Raw genomic sequence first — 20,359 nt, 5'->3', positions numbered from 1 at the left:
ATATATATATATATATATATATATATATTGAGAGAGAGAGAGAGATAGATAAATATAGGTATATGATGTTTTTTCAGAAATGGTAGAAACATATTTTGACACAAAAGCCTCTATTTCTGAAAATGGCAACGACACTTAAATCTTTAATAAGAATATAAATGAATTTCTTCAAAATAAAGGTTTTTGTGGAAAAGACAATATACTTATGTGATAGGTCACTGTTACAATCAGAAGGTATAATAATAATATGACAATAATTCTGTAAGCTAATCTGGCGTACAGATCAGAAAAAATAATTATTCGTATAGCTGTTGTGACAAAAAAGAGGAAAAGAAAGAAATGCATTATATTCTAATTACATCAAATCCTAATATTAACTGCCTAAATCACATCTTATTAATTCTGATTGATATCCATATATCGATCCCTTGATCAAGATTTCTTTCCTTAATTATCAACAATACCATACCAACATTAATTCCAAATCGAATTAATTCTATAAGAATTCAACACTCTTCCTCAAGTTGGGTCTTAGATGTCAATCATGTGCAACTAGGATCTCAAGTTCTCATAGTTTGCTCTAGGTAGAGCTTTGGTCAAAATATCAACAGTTTGATGTAGTTCCCATTTATAAAAAGGAGGAATGTCTGCCTGGTATTTTCATTGAAAATAATTCTTCATATTTTCAACTTACAAATATCAATTATATCCTAAGAATTCAGGCAGGCATTGAACCAGCTTCCAACAATACCCTTGACCAAGGAACCAAGTTCCACCAAAGCAGACCAAGAACAAAAAATAGTTCAAATGGTGATGATGGGAGTGCCATAGACTGAAAGAACAGGACCTGCATATGGCATTTTTAGAAAACTGCGCAACTACTTTAAGGTTTAAGAAACTCAGGACCATTATCCAACCAGGGGTATAGCTGAGTATACATAAGCTATATATGTGTGTGTGTGTGTGTGTGTAGAAGACCTGTGGCAGAAATAAAAAATAGCTTAGTATAATGAAGAATTTGTATATCAACAGACCTCTTCTTTGAACTTTACCTTTTATTGAAGAGAGCCCCATCTGCCTCTAGCATTGGAGCAATTTTTCCATCTAGTATTTGCATGACGACAAGTAATTTCTGCATGCTTTGACTAAGGTTTTCATTGTCCATGTCAGTTGCAGCAACGGTCTTTAAAACATAGAAAATCTAAATATCAATATTAATAGAAATATAACTTTGCAGTCTTGAATAAATATTCATATTAAATTTATCTTGGTTCAATTAAGAAAATATAATCACTAACACAATGCAAATTCAACAACAACAAATTCAATAAGAATTCTCACAGTAGAATTAGAAAAATTAATATGTATACAAATTCTCAAAACAGAGATTAATGAATTACCTCTTCCACATAATATAAATACTTTTGTCCTTCACTGATGCTTATTCAAGGTTCAATTAGATTTTTCCTACATAGTCTAAATTTAAAACACTATTTATACACTATTTGTCTTTCAAACTTTTAAGCCAATCCTTGAATTACAGCTTGACTCAAATAAAAAATGTTCATTTTGATTGGAGTGCAGAATATCGGCCATTACCGTTTTAGCTAATCATGGTATTTCTCATAGACTCATCTGTCCTCATACGCACCATGAGAATGGTATAGTTGAAAGAAAACATAAACCATGAGAATAGTATAGTTGAAAGAAAACATAAACAAATATTGATTTCACCCTCACCTTATTCTTCTCTTCCTATTTTAGGATTATGATCTTATCACAGTTTTTCTTGGTGATGTATTATTTTAAAAAAAATGAAAAGATTAGAGAAGTACATAGCAAGGAATAGCTACAATCTAACTCTTAATCGCTAGACTAGGTACACCCAAAAAGTAGCTTTACGAAAGCTGGACAACAATATAATTAACTATTTTAACAAGTTGTTTGTTAGATAGTTGGCTAGATTTCTCACCCTATATAATGGGTATTTTCCACTCACTAACATGAATAAAAAAATTCTTTTAGCCAATCTAGTTTTTCTCTACTTCCTATTTCTAATAGAATGTAATAAAAGATACATGAAAAGTAAATAAAAAAAGAACTCCAAATTTCTAGCTTTACATGATTCTATAACAGAACCATGCCTTTTAGAAGTAAAGGCCGAAACTTACTTGAGCATTAAGTCTTTTACTTCGCCTCTGTAGAGTAAGTTGTAGTTGGTTAAAGATATCACCAACAACTTCCTTTTGATTTATAAGCTCCAACAGTGATTGTCTATAACCTCGGCTATGAATTAAGGCATTATACTGAATTTGTAGCATTTGATAAAGCACAAAGAAATTTTCAGTTTTGGAGAGCATTTGAAGCATTATAGTTGTTCAATATCGTAGACATAGTTCACAACATAAAAAAAAAGAAAAAGAAAAAGAGGAACCAAATTTAATTGATCATAAACTACACTAACAAAAAGTTGTGTCAATAGATTGTACTCACTTCTTCTTCCAATTCTCGACAAATCAATGCTGTTCGCCATTGCAAATGGACTTTGGATTGGTTAAGATCAGTGTAAATGTGGTCACCAATGTAAAGTATGTCATTTCCATGTATATTTAGGGACCTTTCAACCATCTTTGCACTCCCTCCTGAGTACAAACCACCTGCCCAATATGGTAAACAAAGTACAACACAAAGTTAAAACATCCTAAAAATAACTTCAATTTAGTACATTCAAAGTCACTGCATTCTCCTTGATACATTCAGAGTGCATTCCCTAGGTACGGATTGGAATACATCACATTGTGATACACTATGAGGAAAGGAACTATGACTATGTTTCCCTAATTGACATTCTGGGTTAGTTTGTAAGTTACGCCATTCCCTCTATGGCTTGAAGCAATTACCTCGAGTTTGGTTTGGTAAATTTAGTCGGATTGTACAAAATTTTGTACTGAAACGATGTGAGATGGATCATTCATTGTTTTAAGGTCACTCTTCTCCTGACAAATGTGTTTATCTCATGGTGTATGTTAATAATATTGTTATTACAGGGAATGACATTACTATAATTACTCAGTTAAAGAACCATTTGTTCAACCACTTTCAAACTAAAGATCTGGGTCATCTAAAGTATTTTCTAGATATTGAAGTGACACAGCTAAAAGAAACATTATTACATAAGTCATCCCACATCTCTTTAGCAAAGGAATAGAAGATATAGTTTCAGCTTATCTCAAGAATTGTGGACTGCACATCTAGATCATGATAAGTGGACCTTCATTATTCCAAACCACACAAATTAGTCATTTGCCCTTGATCGTCCACCATTGGTCTAATCTAGACAGTACCTTTAGAATCTCTGAATGTTCTTGCTCCTTGGAAAATAATTTTGGCCATCAAATTGGTAGGGACCCGCCACATTTGGTAGTTCATCAAGGCCCAAAGTATGAATTTCACCGTAGACATTGTAAATATCACAAAACAAAGACATAACAAGAAGAATCCATTTTGGAAAAACAATTGAATATCTAAAATCTACTCAAATCAGAGCCAAATGGGATGTCACCATCTTTGGAATGGACTTGGGAGTTTCCAACCACCATGTCTGTGGTGGCAATGGTGGTGAGCAGGCTTCCCTAGACCTAGGTGTTTGAGCTACATGCATCAATGTTGGTGGCAGTGAGCAGAAATTTCATTCATGACACAACTTTGGTGTGGGACACTAATAGACGAAAACAACCTTCTATTAAATGTGTATCAAAGAAAATATAAGAAAAATTATGAGTAATTTTCGGGGTAGCTGTCAGTTAGTTGAGTAAAGACTATTAATAAAGGAAGTTGCTAGTAGTAAGGGGGAGAAAAAAAAATATACAACCATATAGTTTTGAGTGGGAGGGTTTAGGTTCCTCGAATTACCAAAAAACAATTCACGTGAGAACTGTTCTGCTTTTAGAAGTTCTTTAATACCAATAAAGACCTTTTTGTTTCTTTGGTTAGTGTTTCTTAGTCCTAATCTAATCCCAGTTTTATCACACCTTTCAAGACCACCATTGACAAAAAAGGTGTTGATAATGGATGGTGGCTGTTTATGTGGAAGCAGAAACAAACCTACTAAGATCTAAAGCTCTGACACCAACTTGAATCATGCAAATAATAAAGCATTATAGTATTGATAGCATTCAGACAAATTATGTTTTCACCACTATTTGTAATAACCAAACTCTTTAATGTAAGGAAATAAAAATATGCTGAAATGAATAGAAGATTCTAAAGTTAATTTCTCCAAATCAATATGGAGACAGTGAGGATATTTTTATCCTAATAATTTGTTATAAGTAAATGACCAAGTTGGTTCCTGAAAGATAACTGTGATGGCCACCAATAGGTTCATGATTAAAATTTTCATGTTTACTTGCATTTAAATTCTTTCGTAGCACATACAGAGAAATATGTGTCTAAGTGTCAAATATTAACTACAAATAAAGGACTTATATGCAAATAGATTAACCATTCAAGAACTCGTCTAAATAAAAATTTTAATCAGAGACCTATCAACCAACACACTCATCTTTCAGAGACCAAATTGTATATTTACTCAATTTGCTATTTACAACACTTTCCATATAAAGACAAGTAAATTCACTCATTACTTTTCCTATTTGTTCTTGTTTTTCTTTCGAATAATAGAAGTAAGGAATTGTGTCCTAGATAAAATTCTTGATGAGATATTTTAAACAATATAGAAAAGTTTGAAGTCACATGTGATATGATGCTCTTTATCCAAAAATAAGAATAATTTACACTTTGTGAAAAGGCAATGAAACACTCTGTAGGACATAGGCAGCACCTACCAATTTGAGCCTTAAAGCATGGACGCATCAAACCCTCATCTGTCACCAGCTCATACATGGGGTGTGACATTTGGAAGAATTCTGGTTTGTTTGCCGAGACAACAATCTACTCATGACCAAGAGCAATATCAATTTATGAAGGTTTATTTCAAAAGTCAAAAGAAAATGGTATCTTTCTTTCCTCCATATTCAAGAGGGTAAATTCATATAGCATTTATAATCTCCAAGAACTTACAATGTCAAATAAATCTCGCCAACCCATGTCACTAGGAAGGAATCTATTAAAGGAATAATGCATCATTTTGTTTGTATAATGATAATCTGAATTGGTAATGAGCACAAGCTTTTTTCCGGCCTGTTTCATGAAGATAACAAAGTAAGGAATAGAAGCATATTACCTGCAATGCAAAATAATGATTAACGTAAGTAATACCTCCTTTTGATCCAAAAGTGTGAAGGGCAATTCCGGATCAAGCTCCACAAATTGTTCAGGGTTGGACATAATCTCATTCTAGATAAATACAGTAAGTTAATTGAGCTCACATAAAGCACAACATAAATACATCATCCTAGATAATGAAAACATGTGTATGTTCACCTTGAGGTGACCTTCTAGATGTGCCGTGACAAGGGCCATTCCCATAGCCTGAAAGTGAAGTCAAAGGTGAGAAAAAAAGAATAGTTGAACTCAATATAATTTTATCAAGATATGTGCACACTACCTTATAAAGCCCTTTATAATCAAAGGATCCAAGATTGGCTGGTATAACCCCATCATCCAACATGTCAACCATCTAAAATAATCACATCACATCAATAAAGTCTCATCCCATCCCAGCAAACTTTGAATTAAATTAAAAGTAGAATGTATAAAATAGATGCTTACAATATAGATAATGTTAGTCACAAGACAAGAATAAACTAGACTAAACCTTCTTACTAGAATTGGTTCATGTTAAAACTCACCCTAATATTTCAAAACTCTCATTTGGACCTATCAATTAATCTAAAATAAATATTTAAAATCCCTAGGTGACAAATAAAAAGTAAAAGAAAGGCACTCTGTTTCCGCTAAACTACAAGGATTCATAGATATAGGCAGTGTAGAGACAGTAGAGATAGAAAAGCATATGAGCAAACTGTAATGGGATAGACTACAATATATGATAACCTTCATATTTGTATTACTAGGTTAAGTATGTACAAGCAAATGGAGTTGGTCCATATACATACTAACACCATTTATACTTAATAATTTCTAACCTTCCCTCTCGAGTTGAGCATAGATGTTGACAACATCCAACTTGCTACAAATAAAATCACTAACACCATATTTAAAGCTTTGGTAAATACATTTGCTAGTTGGTCGCCAATCTTGATAAGTTTTATCCTTTCATGGAAAACCATGTTTGATATGATACGTACTGAAGCATGTTTGACACACCATAGTTTCATAGGACAAGTATTATTCATAAATCATCCATATGTTTCTTTTATCCAAATGCAAAAGCCAATTCAATAGATCTACCAAAATAGGATATAAGTGGTTGCTATTATGACTTCTTTAAGCACCAAACCTTCTCACACTCCCACTAAGAAACAAACCTAGGTGGTTGCTTCACAAACATTATTTGTAATTAGAGGAAAATTTTCCAAATTAGAGAAAATATCCATAGAGGTACATTGTTTCAATATATTGTTTCCTTATTTCCCTTTTTTAGAAGATTAAATTGTTACGAATAGAGATAAGGAGAATGTAATACATATGAATGATAATAATAAAATTCATTCTCTCTTCAAGTTGGTATCAAAGCTCTCAATCTTGGGAGATCCGTTTCCGCTACAACAATAGCCACCCGCGCTTGAAAACCATAGTTGAATCAATGAGTAAGCCCTCTAGATAATGTACTTTGTCCATAAAAGGTAAGATTTGTCTCAATATTGTTGGTCATGTGTCTCAAAGTATTTGGATTCTTGATTCAGGAGCAACAGATCATATGACACCTTTTTGTGTGTCCTTTGACTCATATGGTAAAACAAATAGAGAACAACTTATTACAGTTGCAAATGGTCAGAATATACCTATATGTGGCTCTGCGAGTATAATTTTGGACTCATCTATTGTATTAAAGGATGTGTGAAGGACTCTAGATGAAAATCATTTTGGATGACCTTAAACTCAAGGTGGACAACCTTGTGCAACTACACTGTGATAATAAGTTTGCCATGAGCATTGTTCATAATCTGGTACAACATGACAAGACAAAACACATTAAGATTGACAGACATTTCATCAAAGATAATCTAGACAGAGGCTTTACGATTACAACTCATGTTCCTACAGAACTTCAGATAACAAATATTTTTACAAAAGAGCTCATTCGAGATAGATTTCAAGATCTCAAAGGCAAGTTGGGAATAATTGATATTCACTTACCAACTTAAGGAGGGTGTTGTAATTAGAAGAAAATCTTCTTAATTAGAGAAAATATTTGTAGAATCTTCTAGATTATTTTTCAGTATATTATTTCCTTATTTTCCTTTTTTAGAAGATTAAATTGTTACAAATAGAGGCAAGGAGAATATAATAGATATGAATGATAATAATAAAATTCATTCTCTTTTCATGTCATTGCCTCTTATTAGTCACCATGCAAAAAATCTTTCTTCACATCCAATTGCAGAAAAGGTCCATGACAATTAACAGCAAAAGATTAAAGAATATGAACAAAGAAAGTTAGTAATATGAGAAAAGTATCAATATAATCAACTCCATAATTTTGAGCGTACCCATTGGCAATAGTTGGCAATTTCTCATAGGTGGAAACTGTTTCAACTTGATATTAATAATGCTTTCCTAAATGGGTTTTTGGATGAAAATGTGTACATGCAGCAACTACCAGGGTTTGAAGTCCCAGAAAGTCCTTAGTTTGTAAGCTGAATAATTTATTGGCTCAAGCAAGCCCCAAGACAGTGGTTCACTCGTCTAGACTACTCTTCATAAATTTGGGTATTCTACAAGCACTTGTGACATCTTTATTCATCTATCAGCACGGGTCTGAGATCATTTATCTTCTGGTTTTGTTGACGATATAATTATCAGTGGCAGCTCTTGTAATCTGATTCAAAATGTTACTACTAAGCTATATGCCACTTTCTCTCTCAAACAGCTTTGTCAATTGGGCTACTTTCTTGGTCTTGAGGTTAAACGTTTATGTGATGGTTCTGTTCTCATGACTCGAACCAAGTATATCTGTGACTTCACAAAACTCACATGGCAAAGGCTCATGCTATCTCTTTTCCAATGGTATCCAACTATAAACTCTCTAAACATGGTGCTGATGTTTTCTCAGACCTACTCTTTACAGATCTATAGTTGGAGCGCTACAGTTTGTTACCCTTACTAGCATGAGATTAGTTTTCAGTTAACAAAGTTTGTCAGTTTATGGTTAATCCTCTGGACTCTCATTGGGATGTAGTCAAATGAATTTTGCAATATCTAAAAGGCGCCTTGTTTTGTGGTCTTCATTTTCAGCCTACTTTGCTGACTGGGCCTCCGATGTTGATGATCGATGCTCTACATCTGGTGCAGGTATATTTCTTGGTCCTAATTTAATCTCTTGGTTGGCAGTCTCACAAACAACAGGTCATTGCCCAAACTTCTGCTGAGTTAACATGGGTTTCCAAACTTCTTACAGAGCTGCATGTTCCTTTTACTACACCCATCCTGTTGTGACAATCAAAGTGCAGTTTCTATTGCACATAATCCTGTTTTTCATAATTGCACTAAGCATATGGAGATTGATGTGTTCTTCGATGTGAGAAAATTATGACCAAGCAGCTGTCTATTTCTCATATATCAGCTCTTGATCAAAGAGTTGATATTTTGACTAAGTCCATCTCTTCATTATGTTTTGCTCTTCTTCGTGGCAAACTCAATGTGAATAGTTTTTCTTCTGAAAAATCTTCCCATTGAGTTTGAGGGGGGCTGTTAGCATACTATAGTTGATAGGTGATATAGTTGACTTGTTTTTAAGTCAGTTTTGTATTGTACAACAGTGATATAGTTTACTTTCTTTTATATGTACAGCTGTAAGTTTCTGTCGGTATTAACAGAAACATGACTCTTATAAATAACTATCTTGTACACATTTCAAATTGTTCAGAAATCAATAAACAATTTCTTTCATTGTTCATATTCTCTCTTTTCTCTCAGCTCAAGTTATCTAATATATCACGATACAGTACTTGAACATATATTTTGATCCAAAAAATTCACTAGGTTACACCATAACACCTTGAAAGGCACCTAAAACACCACAAAAAATGAAAGCCAGTTGATATTTACTTGGGCAACAAAATATACCCCCTCTATCCCTAAAACACCAATCATTTATAGCAAAGAAGCACACTCAAAGTCTTGCAAGAAACCCCACGCCTAAAGAAATTATCTCCCTTCGGTACAGAGAGAGAAGATAGAGAAGCATGAGTAAACTATAATTGCATACATTAAAATGTGTAGTGGCTCATTTATATTACTAGGGGCACATGGGCCAAGCTTATATGCATACTAAAACGTTTTTCTTCTTAACTCGTAATAGCTCTCAATTTTAAGAAACCAACACAGCCTATCATCCTTTGTTAGAATTTGAAAAGAACAAATAAACTAAGATCAAAATTTCACGACACAATTTGTACTTGAATACAAATACAACAAAAATTAAGAGGTTTTTAATAGCAATTGACTCGTACCTGCATGTAAGCCACAGCTTCTGACACGGAGAAGAATGTGCTTAGAAACACCCATCGACCCTCTAGCCGCAAGTCCACCATTTCTCTCCCATATATCTCCCTTCCACACATAAAATAAGGTAATAATAGAGGGAAAACTTAAACTATTAAAATGATTTCAAAATACAAGCACTAACAAGGTTGTATAGTCTAAACGTAATCAATAAAAACAGAAATAAAATTTGAATTAATAATAAATATATAATATGAATAATTATATAGGATATTCTCTCATAAACTAGAGTCTACAATACTTTAACTTAAATAGGTGAATGGATGTCCTATAAAAATAGGTGGGTAGAGACCAAAAGCTCTTAGTTTCTTGAGTGTTTATTCATTTTTCTCTCTTTTACTAGTTGGTTCTATCAAATGGTATCTCTTAGAAAGTGAAATCCAAATCTCATAAAAATTATGTGTAAGAAGATGTTTGCACTCACTTATATAATATAATTTTGACATATTTCAAGATATCTCGAGCATGGGACTAAATATTCAAGGGTGATACAATAGCGGGTAGATAATGGATGACATCATAGGTCCAATAAGCCTTACCAAGATAGACCCAAATACCATCTTAGAAAGTAAACTTTAATTATAACTCAATCATACAAAATCAACTTGTAAGAAGAGATTTTCACCGATTTGTATACTATAATTTGGTCATATCTCTAATCGATGTGAGATTTTCAACAATATCAAAGCTTCAATCTTAGGAGTTGTGGGGTATTGAAAGCGAGTCCACAATTTGATTTCCAACATTTGATGTGGTGGTGAATGCCTATTGGTGGTTGATCAATTTAGATAATTTCTTTGATGGTTTTAGGATTATGAGTAGGAAAATTTATCTTTGGTTTGGATGGCATTGAGAGGAGGCAATCTCAATTGGTGGTTTTCTTGAAAGAAAAGCAACCAAAATGCCACACTTTTTTTTTTCCTTTGAGAAGCTTTGTTCAAGTTGTTAGAACCAAAGGTTAGGGGTATCTTCAAGATTAAAATCCTGAAGAGCAAGACTGTTAGATGTATTTTCAATATATAGACCTAGGCCAATTTGTGATTTATTGTACAATCAATATATAATGTGTTCCTTTGTTGTGCTCATGACTCACAAGGATTCATTTGTATGAATATCTATCTTTTAATCCTACAAAGTTGTTACAACCAGAGCTTGGGGAGTATCTTCAAGATTAAAAAACCTAAAGAGCAAGTAACAATGGCAAAGATGAAGCTCAAGAGAAGAGTCACTGTGAAGATTGGTTCAGTAAAATCTTGTCAAGGTCCCTACATTATTTAACTTCATCTGACCATCTAGTAGAAAATGTATATCTTCTAGTACCAAAATGGATAGTCTTGGTAGAACATTTAGTCTTTTAGCTTCTATTGAGACTAGTATCATCTAGAGCAACCACCTACACAACATTTCAACTTAGTAGTAAGAGACACTATTCACGTGTCTTCTCCACTAGTTTATGCATGTTTTAAGAAAATTAGTTACAGAAGTTATGTTTTATAAATAGCAATCCACAACTAAAATTATTGTTAACTAAGAGTTGTTGTTCAACAGTAAAAACAAAAAATTGTGAAAGTTCATTGAGAGAGAAACTTAAAGTAGTAACACTGTTCATAGTGCATTATGTCATGGATGTAGATTGAAGTTCATTAATACACTTCAATTGAACCAAGGTATTTTCTGTGTGTGATTCGTTTTTGTTCTTCCTTAGTTTACACTACATCAGTTTTGTTTGCAGATTTCTTTCTCTATTATCAGATTATTGCTGTGGTGAATGCTGCTGCAGTGAGTTTGTTAGAGCTATTCCACAATAGGCAAGAACCAATGGTGCATACAACAAAAACGGATGAAAGGAAGCAAGAAAAAATAACTAGAGATAAAGATGGTGACTAAGGACAGCAAGGAGGGAAACATGGCATCAGAGAAGAATTAAAATTAATGGATGGATCAAGAACAACAACAGAAGAAGAATAAATGATAAAAGAAGAGACTAAAGATGGAGTATCTTTAGCTTTAGAGACAAAACCAAAATTTAAAGCTTTTTAGTATGGAAGAAACCTCATACCAAAAACTAAAATAGAATCTCTGAAGAACAAGGATTGGATCCAAGAAAACAAAGAACATTGCAAGGAGAAAATGGAGGGAGAATCAAATAAACAACAAAGAACACAACAAAAAGGGTTCTTTTCTAGGGTAGCCTTATAATAAGTGGCTATTGTGTTGATGATGGCATCCATACATTGCTGATGTTGAAAAGGGAAGAAATCACCTGCGACTGGGAAAGGATGGGTTTTGAACAGGCTAGTCACCATACTACCACCACCCGAACCACGAGACTCAAACTTGGCAACATAGGGAAGTGGGACTCCACCATCAAACTCAATTAAGTTTACAAAGAAGCTTCTATTGAGCTACATTGATGAATAGTTGCATACTGCTACAGCTAGAGGTACATTAATTTTTTTTTTGTATTGCCCGCAGAACTACTTTTTCCCCTTCTTGGGTGACTGGATTTAGTTCAAATGAAACCTAAACCTAATTAAAAGTTAATGCAATTAAAAATTTACCTTGTTATGTTTGTCATCAGCCACAACACCATTCAATTAAAAATTAATACAATTAAAATTCACCTTTTTTGCAGCTGCAAACACCTGTTCTCTTTCTTGGTGAATGGGGGTTTCAATTAAAATAAAATTCAAACCCAAATAAAGACTGTTCTCTTTCTCCTCCTTACGAAATTCAAAAACTACAGTCACATACCTAAGTCAGCAGAGCGGCACTCACAGACTAAAGACATCAACAGATTTTCTTCCACTTCTCATTGTTGGCCGGAAAATATTCACACTCATGGATTGATTTTATTTTAAAAATTTTTCATTTTCACATGTGTGCATATGCATACATATGTATATGTGTCTCTGTGTGTGATATTTTTATAGAAAGTAAAATCTATAATTCGTGTTATGATCCCAAGATTTACAATTTTGTGAACCCTCCACAATTCTAATTATAATCTTGATTTTAACTACCTTGGTGGAAACTAAGTGGAAGAAAGTTACAGTCACTTGGCAGAGACAATAAAAGTTCTTTGTTTCATTGTGTTTTTCATTATATCTTTACCAGTTGGTTCTATGATTTTCTAGCAGAAAAAGTAGTTGATTCATAGGATTATTTAAGATGCACAAATAGTGTGTTAGCTCATTTTAAAGAATGGGATACGGAACCAGTGAGCCCTGAGGTATACGTATACCTTTACTTTAATAAGACTGAATACATGATAGCATCATAAAAACTTCCATATTTCATCATTAACTTCCATATATAATAAAAATGAATTACCATAGAATCATTATCTACTAAAGAGGTATCTACTTTAAGAAGTTGTAACTTGTTGCAGGCTTCGTTCATAAACAAATTGGTGAGAAGACTCTATGAATTTCTATAATAAAAATTCAGAGTCACGATGCTCAGCACACTTACCTCACAGCATGAGTAGATAACATCTTGGTTCCATGCATAGCTCTTTTTATACAACCGAATCGATCAGCTTTAACCAAATTACCTCTCTCTTTATCTATGACAAGACCTCTAATAACCTGAACAATTTATTGGAATGTAAATGTCACTTGGAAAACCAGAGATAATATTAATCCAATCCAATGAATCACAAAATGCTTCAGCTTGCCAAAGATGACATGTTACCAGGTCTGGATCAAATGTAAGTCCATCCACAGGGAAACCCATTTTCTTGAGGTTTTCCATGCAGTAGTCATAGGCCCGCCCTTCCCAAGCCTGTTAAGAGACAAATCCATATAGTAGAAGTTCAACTAAGAATATACTTACAGTAAATAACCTATAGTTTCAAAAAACAACACTGAATAACCTCTTTCATACCTATTATTTGATGCACAAAGAAAAATAATCTTAACATAAATAAGAAAAAGAAGACTTTAAGCCCCATGAGGAGAAAATAGTTTGCACCACTACTCGTGTGCTATATTCTCAAAATTAATAATACACGATATACCCAAAGAGTTCTGGCCTTTGGTGACTGGCCCAATATTCAAATGTGTAATGCATTAAGGTGCTTAATCAAAGAGAGCTGATTACTCAATAGAGTAGGATTAAAACACACAATGACCTAGAGGTAAGGCCCAAGAACGACCCATGCCCAATAAAACTTGGTTAAGATTTCCACGTAATTACACTGTTCATTTGGCATTTATTACTGAGAAGCACACTGCTAACTTGAGCTTTTTGGATAACTCCATCCAAATATCTCACATATTCCAAACACCACAAAGAAAAAGCTTGTAGACTTGGGATATTATGGATAAAATTACCACAGTACCGATGAACAGGTACATTAACAAATGCCAAAGAGAACATTCATTAAAAACCTCAAGATACCAGCCATAATCTGTCTGTATAACCATTTTAAACTACAGAGTTTACTTGTAATTGTTTTTATTTATATGAATGACATGTAATAAAAGTGAGCATTACAGTTATATGTGTAAGCATGTAGTTAAAATATAATGGTTCATGAAATTCTATAGCATAGTAGAGACCTCACATCAATTGCAGATGTGATCAATATTCTTATAGTGCTTAAGCAGTCCTAGTCTTACAAATTAGTTTTGTAAAATTGAGTTATGCCTTAAACTCAAATTCTAAAAAACATCAATGTTGAATAATTTTAGATTATTGAGACACTATAATTTCATCATTACCTTCACATTATAATGCACCAAGGTATAGTCCATGTCATATCCAATGGCACTAATTGACCTTAGATTGAGGGACCGGGAGCAAAATATTCCACGAGCTGAATTTCTTGACAAAGAAGGACTCTGTATGAGGACAATAGAGAACGTTATTTTACTTTATGTACATTATATAATGTTCAAGCCAAAGCCAAACAGAGTAGAGTATGAGGGTAAAAATATAGACAGTGTGTCAATCACCAACAATTAATGAAGAAAACACATCATAAGGTAAAGATATATAGTAGGCCAATATCTTGCGGTAAAATAAAAATATTAGAAAACTTGCACCCACTACCCAGTACACTAATTGAAATGGAAGAAAATAAAAATTTCAAATTGTACAATAACATAAATTAATTTCCTAACAAAAGTCCCACTATATATAACTTCCTCAAATTGGCACCCCTCTGGGAACAAGGTTACTGTCCCATACGGAGGTTTTAGTCCCAAAGTATTCTCTTGTTCCAATCAAGCCTTCTAATGTTTCTATTTATACAACTCAAGTCATTCAATTACAAATGGAAATAATTGATGCAGCACAGGAGTTTCAAGTGCCAAAAATATTATCATTGGTCATTTGAAAGACCTGCTATGATATATAGAACTAAAATTGCTTAACTGGTATAATAAAAACGAAACAAGAAAAATCATTGCATGGTGCTTTTAATCCTACACACCAGAGTAGTCTTTTTAGATGTCCAGTTAAACAATTTCTTATGGTACATCCAAAAATCATGTGCCATTGTCCTTAAATATCAGATGTCAGACTAACAGAAGGATATTGAAAGACAAACATTACAGGTCAAAAAGGAGGAACCAAATAAAATTAATCCCATAAGTAGGGAGTTTAATTTTGGTATCTATCAGAAGGACTCAATTTTCGATTATTTGGAAATCCATGATTGCACATCAGTGTAACCCTTATACAGTTAATGTACTGCAATTAAATTCTTAGTAAATTACATCAAAGTCTCAAGTTTGTGAGCCCTGTGACAACACCTACTCTGGTTTCATATTAAACTAAGTCCTGCATTTAATTGTTTATTAAGGGTGTCAGAAAAAGTTATGCAATGAGTATATACATGATATGAAAAAAGTTTACACAAATTCTAAAACTAGATAATGTGTTGTTTGAAATTTACATAGGCTTCATAAACTGCCTAAGGGGAGGTGTGTGTAGCATACTCTATATCTATTTACTTGACTCCAAAAACATAAATCTAGTAGGGATAACCCACCAGAATATCCAATTTTTTCAATAAATCTTCAGCTTCTCTAGTCTCTGTTTTGACCACCTGCTCAATTGGACCTTCACATACAGCATGTCCATCAATTCCTACAAGGTAAAGAATGATAGTTGCAACCACAATCAATATAATTGTGTTGGATATTTGAAATAGAACAAAGATAAATATTTGTGATTAAGATCAGTAATTTGTGGGCAAGTTGTTAATTATATCCAATTACTATATCCATGTTTCAAAATTTTAGGGAGGAAAAGGAAGGAGGAGGCCCTGAAATCCTTCCACTCCAAAGTAGACAACAAAATACATTTAACCCCTTGAATTATATCCATTTCTGATCTTAATGAAGTTTGCTTTAAGTGTACACATTACTTTAGTTAAATCTAGTATAACTTAACCACGAGGTACTGAAAATCAAACTTAGGTGGAATTCACTTTTTACTTAACAAAAGTTTAGGACTGTTACCAAATAAAATAAAAAAATTAAAATATAGGGTTACCTTAAGAAATAGACAATATATTTACCCTAAATTACATAAGGGAAAAGAATCAAGGACTCTGTGGCCTTCTCCAGTGGAAATGTTTTCAAGAAAAAATTACTGATTCTATATGCAATTTTTGCAAGGGTAGGATATTTTGAACTTGGACCCCCAATCAATAGCATTTTTCTCTTTGATTGGCTGCCTTATCAAAATTGTCAAGCCCTTTCCTTCAAATTATCTCCCCTTAGTTTAACTATAACACTCAAGCATGTGGCAATGACTGCAACATATCCTCTATTCCTTTCTTCTAAATAGAGATTTTAAGCAATAGCTATACCTGAATAAGGGAAATAGTTTCTCTTCAATTCATTTTAACTCTGAAACAAAGGAAAGACAACTCACCATCTTTTTTTTAGTTGAACATTCAAACATGAGAAAGTGACTCCTTTAGTTCTCTTTTATACCCTAAATTCCCTTATATTTCACTATAAGCTATCAAACATAGCACATATCTAGAACATAAGATAGAGAGCAGTTTACTGCAAATCATACATACCTCTTAAAGCCATTACTAGAGATTAAAACCTTCTTGAAGATTCACAAAATTGTAGAAGACCTAACCAAGGTTTCCTCCACTTAACCATATATCACTTCATTGTTTAGACAAGTTACATATGTAAGGAAGAAGAATTTTTTCCCTTTAAATACTTATTTTGAAGTACTTCATGGGCCTCAATAGAATGGGCCAAACAGCAAACCCAGTGACATGCTTTTAATGAAGCCTAAGCTTAGATATGACACAAGACCCATATTCAATATAACAAACACACAAATATGGCAATTTCTATAAAACACAACATGATTTAGCTATCATACGATATACAAGATTGGTATCCAACTTCCTATGTATGGGGATGTTTAGCTTCTTTTGAAGCTTGTCTTGTATTTTCTGATCATGCTTTTGGTCTATTCCCTTCATGATTCATTATTCCTTTTTTTTTCCTTTTAATAATATTTTTTCATGTGATGGCAAATGATAGATGTATTTTGAGGTGTCAGCACAATTGAGATGTCAAAGTGCATAGTAACGCCTACCATGAGTTTTTCATTAAAAAATATACAAGATATACATTAACAAAAGACAAAAATCCTAAACCAATAGAGGACTAACAATTTAGAAGTCATTATAGACATAAGTTGCTATTGTGTACTTAAGGAAGTTTTTTATTTTATCCTTGCTATATTTTTTTTTTCTTTATTACATGTGTATCTTGCTATGAATATTAGGATTATGTATTTAAAAATCATCCCATAACTACAGGGATTTGTTTCCTTAGAGAATTAACTCTCTATATTTCTTAAAACCTTAAACCTTAAATTCTAAACAATCTCATGGTCTTCAATTTTATACCATGTCAAAACACTCCAATGTAGGTCTTACAAGATCCAAGTCGTAAACTTATGACTATGACCCCTACAATGAAGATGCCCTCTTGAACCCCCACTTTTTTTATTTATTGTTCATGTTTTCAAAACATTTTTTTTATTCTTATGACTCAAGGTCTTAAATTTTGTCATTTCAACGTTTTAATGGGAAAGTCTTATAAATCTCAAACTTAAAGATCATAGATATGATCCAGCAATGGAAATGCCCTTATATATCTTCCTAAAATGTTATAAAGAAAATATTAACTACAATAATAAATGTACTTAGTTTAAGAATCATAAAAATAATAAATGCTTACCATACAAAGCAAGTAGAGTTATGTAAGGGGATTTCGAATTATTCTCGAACAAAATGCAGCACTAAAAGTTGGCAATATACCACTTTCGTATTCATTTAATACTTTCCCTTGTTCCCACGGGGCTCATTAGCATTTGCGAAATTCAAAAGTTTCAATCAACTAACCACAAATGTCAACAAGAAGGAGAAGGAAGACCCATATTTCGTAGCTAGTATCAGGCAAAGAAAAATTGTCAGAGACAACTCCCCCATCTCGTGACAAAACAAACGAAATGCATCGAAGCCAGTTCTATTCAATACTTTATTAAAGGAGCAAAGTCAGAATAACGGCTCAAACTTGAAATCCGCTCGGCCTCTTTAGTTAAAATTTCAAAATCCTCCCTCTTCTTTCATCATTTTCCCCTTTTATCCAAACATTGCATAAAGAAGAGAAGAAGAATCAATCAGTTAAATGCAACACAACACAAACCCATGTATTCACGCAACTCCAACTAACCATTATCAGAACAAAACAAAACCACACCACGCAAGCACGAAACTAAAGCACACACAAATCAGAATGGAAACAACAAAACAGGAATGGAAAAAGTTATGAGCATCTACCGAAAGACGAGACGAAGAATCCATCAAAGTGCAATACAGCACACAAACTCACCGCATGAACACAGAACCAAAGCACGCCCAAAACGGAAAGAATGTAACGGTAACGGAAAAAACATGGGACCGTTCACTTGAATCCTCGAGACATTCCACCTTAACGCTCAAGTTCCCACTGATCTCTCCCGGAGGTATAAACATCGCAATCACTGGACGGCGTGATGGAGAAAATGCCACCATAATTAACGTGATTGGCGACAACGGAACAGACACGCACAAAGTAGAAGCGTTATTCTCTCGCGGGTTCCGCAACACGGAAGAAGCCGTAACGGAAAGTGAAATATCTTCGCCCCGAACATCGCGGTCGGATGGCGGTGGGTCCGGTGGCGGAAACGGCGAGATGAGATGAGGAAGCGGTTGAAACGGAATGTGTGTTCCCGGGAACGCTTTTAGTGTGTGACAGCTTGGAAAAAATAATGTTTTACTTTTTATTACCTGGTTCGTCTCATCGCCTGACGAGGGTGTAATTTCAGCGGTATATTTATTTTATTTTTTTTCTTTTTCTAAAATTACAAAAAAAAAATATTTTTTATAAATATTTTACTTTTTATAATGTGTCAAATGAACGTAATTACGTGTCATTTTACTTATTTTAATTTTAATCGCTAAAATTTCCAATAGATTATTGAAATGTTAATTTAATCTCTATAATTACTAAGACTTGAGTCACGTATTGAAAAGTTTTATTTTTTTGTGTTTTAATTTCGTGGGGTTTACATTTTTGCATTGGTGGTTAAAGACAACAAATTGAATTATAGGCATAGTCTTCCAAAGTAGTTCATCTGGAAATACATTCCAAATCAATTAACTGGGGAGTTTAAAAATTATATTTCATATCCTGGCTAGATGATTATGAAAAGTTTTTAAGAATTACTCCATCTAGAAAATTACTTTAAATTGAACACTCCATAAATTTATATGGTGATTAGGTTAATTATAAGATTCCAATTGCTGAAATGACTATTATACTAAATTATTTGCACTCACATTAAAGTTTGTTAATTTATAATAGAATTTAAGTTATTTTTATGTATATGATTTATATTTTTAGTTTATTTTTTACTGACTTATATATGATTATTTTCTTCCTTTTGTTCTTGTTGTATTTGTGTTTGTGTCGTGGGTAGTTTTGCGGTGAGTTTGTTAGATCTATTCCATAATAAATAGGTGTGGTGAGTGTGGATTTTTTTAATCATAAGATTGAAAAAAATTAACTATGTGAATGAGTTTGAATATGGTGGTGATTGCATATGTGTTTTTTCTAGTTCTGAGGATTTTTTTTTTTTAAGTTATCCTTCACTAAAGCTCAAAATATAATTATTCTTAATTTTATTGACAAAATTTTAAGGCAAGTATCAGATAAGAAAAACATAATTGGATTATAAAGGAAGGTAAAAAGTCTTTAGGTGATTAAATTTCTACTTAATCTTTTATTTAAGTAAACATTATACTAATACAAAATAATTAGGAAAAGATAAGATAATTAGTGAATACTTTTGATGAATTCAATAAACTAATTTTTATGCAGAAATCACAAAGTTCAAATTGATTGTAGGAATCAGGTGTTGTTGATGTTGCGTTTTGTTGTATAAAACATGTAACCATTTCAAATAAACTTTATTGTAAAAAATAAATATTCTATTTTATGTCTTGTTCACCTGGATTTGAAAGAGAGTGATTAAATAGATTTGAAAATATTTAAAGATAAATTTTTTATTGTTTATACGAGTGGATTTAGAAGTAAGTGAGAGTAAATTTGAAAGTAAAGTTTGTGAAAGTTAGTGTAAGATTTGATTTATGTAACAGATTAAAAATATT

General features: G+C 32.8%; 1 protein-coding gene across 6 annotated transcripts in view; it reads right to left on the bottom strand.

The window, feature by feature from the left end:
- The window catches only part of LOC106778339 (cytosolic purine 5'-nucleotidase), a 21,370-nt gene extending 2,205 nt beyond the window's left edge, over nt 1–19,165 (bottom strand). Inside the window, exons 1-15 of one of the 6 annotated variants that reach the window (XM_022776160.1) lie at nt 18,540–19,165; nt 15,653–15,750; nt 14,379–14,498; nt 13,348–13,437; nt 13,126–13,241; nt 9,600–9,699; nt 5,570–5,641; nt 5,446–5,493; nt 5,281–5,358; nt 5,083–5,202; nt 4,848–4,953; nt 2,494–2,657; nt 2,172–2,306; nt 1,053–1,183; nt 695–847 (exon numbers count right to left, since the gene is read on the bottom strand). In XM_022776160.1, the coding sequence (XP_022631881.1) occupies nt 700–847; nt 1,053–1,183; nt 2,172–2,306; nt 2,494–2,657; nt 4,848–4,953; nt 5,083–5,202; nt 5,281–5,358; nt 5,446–5,493; nt 5,570–5,641; nt 9,600–9,699; nt 13,126–13,241; nt 13,348–13,437; nt 14,379–14,498; nt 15,653–15,750; nt 18,540–18,603 (1,590 nt within the window). In that variant the 5' untranslated portion in view covers nt 18,604–19,165 and the 3' untranslated portion in view covers nt 695–699. Of the gene's footprint in view, nt 1–694; nt 979–1,052; nt 1,184–2,171; nt 2,307–2,493; nt 2,658–4,847; nt 4,954–5,082; nt 5,203–5,280; nt 5,359–5,445; nt 5,494–5,569; nt 5,642–9,599; nt 9,700–13,125; nt 13,242–13,347; nt 13,438–14,378; nt 14,499–15,652; nt 15,751–16,696; nt 17,383–18,539 lie in introns of those variants that run through there. The other 5 variants (XM_014666295.2, XM_014666293.2, XM_014666294.2 and 2 more) reach the window with 5 other exon arrangements.
- Nucleotides 19,166–20,359: the final 1,194 nt, after the last annotated feature.

Source organism: Vigna radiata, unplaced genomic scaffold (genome assembly GCF_000741045.1).
Source record: "Vigna radiata var. radiata cultivar VC1973A unplaced genomic scaffold, Vradiata_ver6 scaffold_401, whole genome shotgun sequence".
In the NCBI taxonomy this organism is placed as follows: Eukaryota; Viridiplantae; Streptophyta; class Magnoliopsida; order Fabales; family Fabaceae; genus Vigna; species Vigna radiata.
Note: the sequence above shows the minus strand (reverse complement) of the source record. Positions and strands in the feature narration are given on the sequence as shown.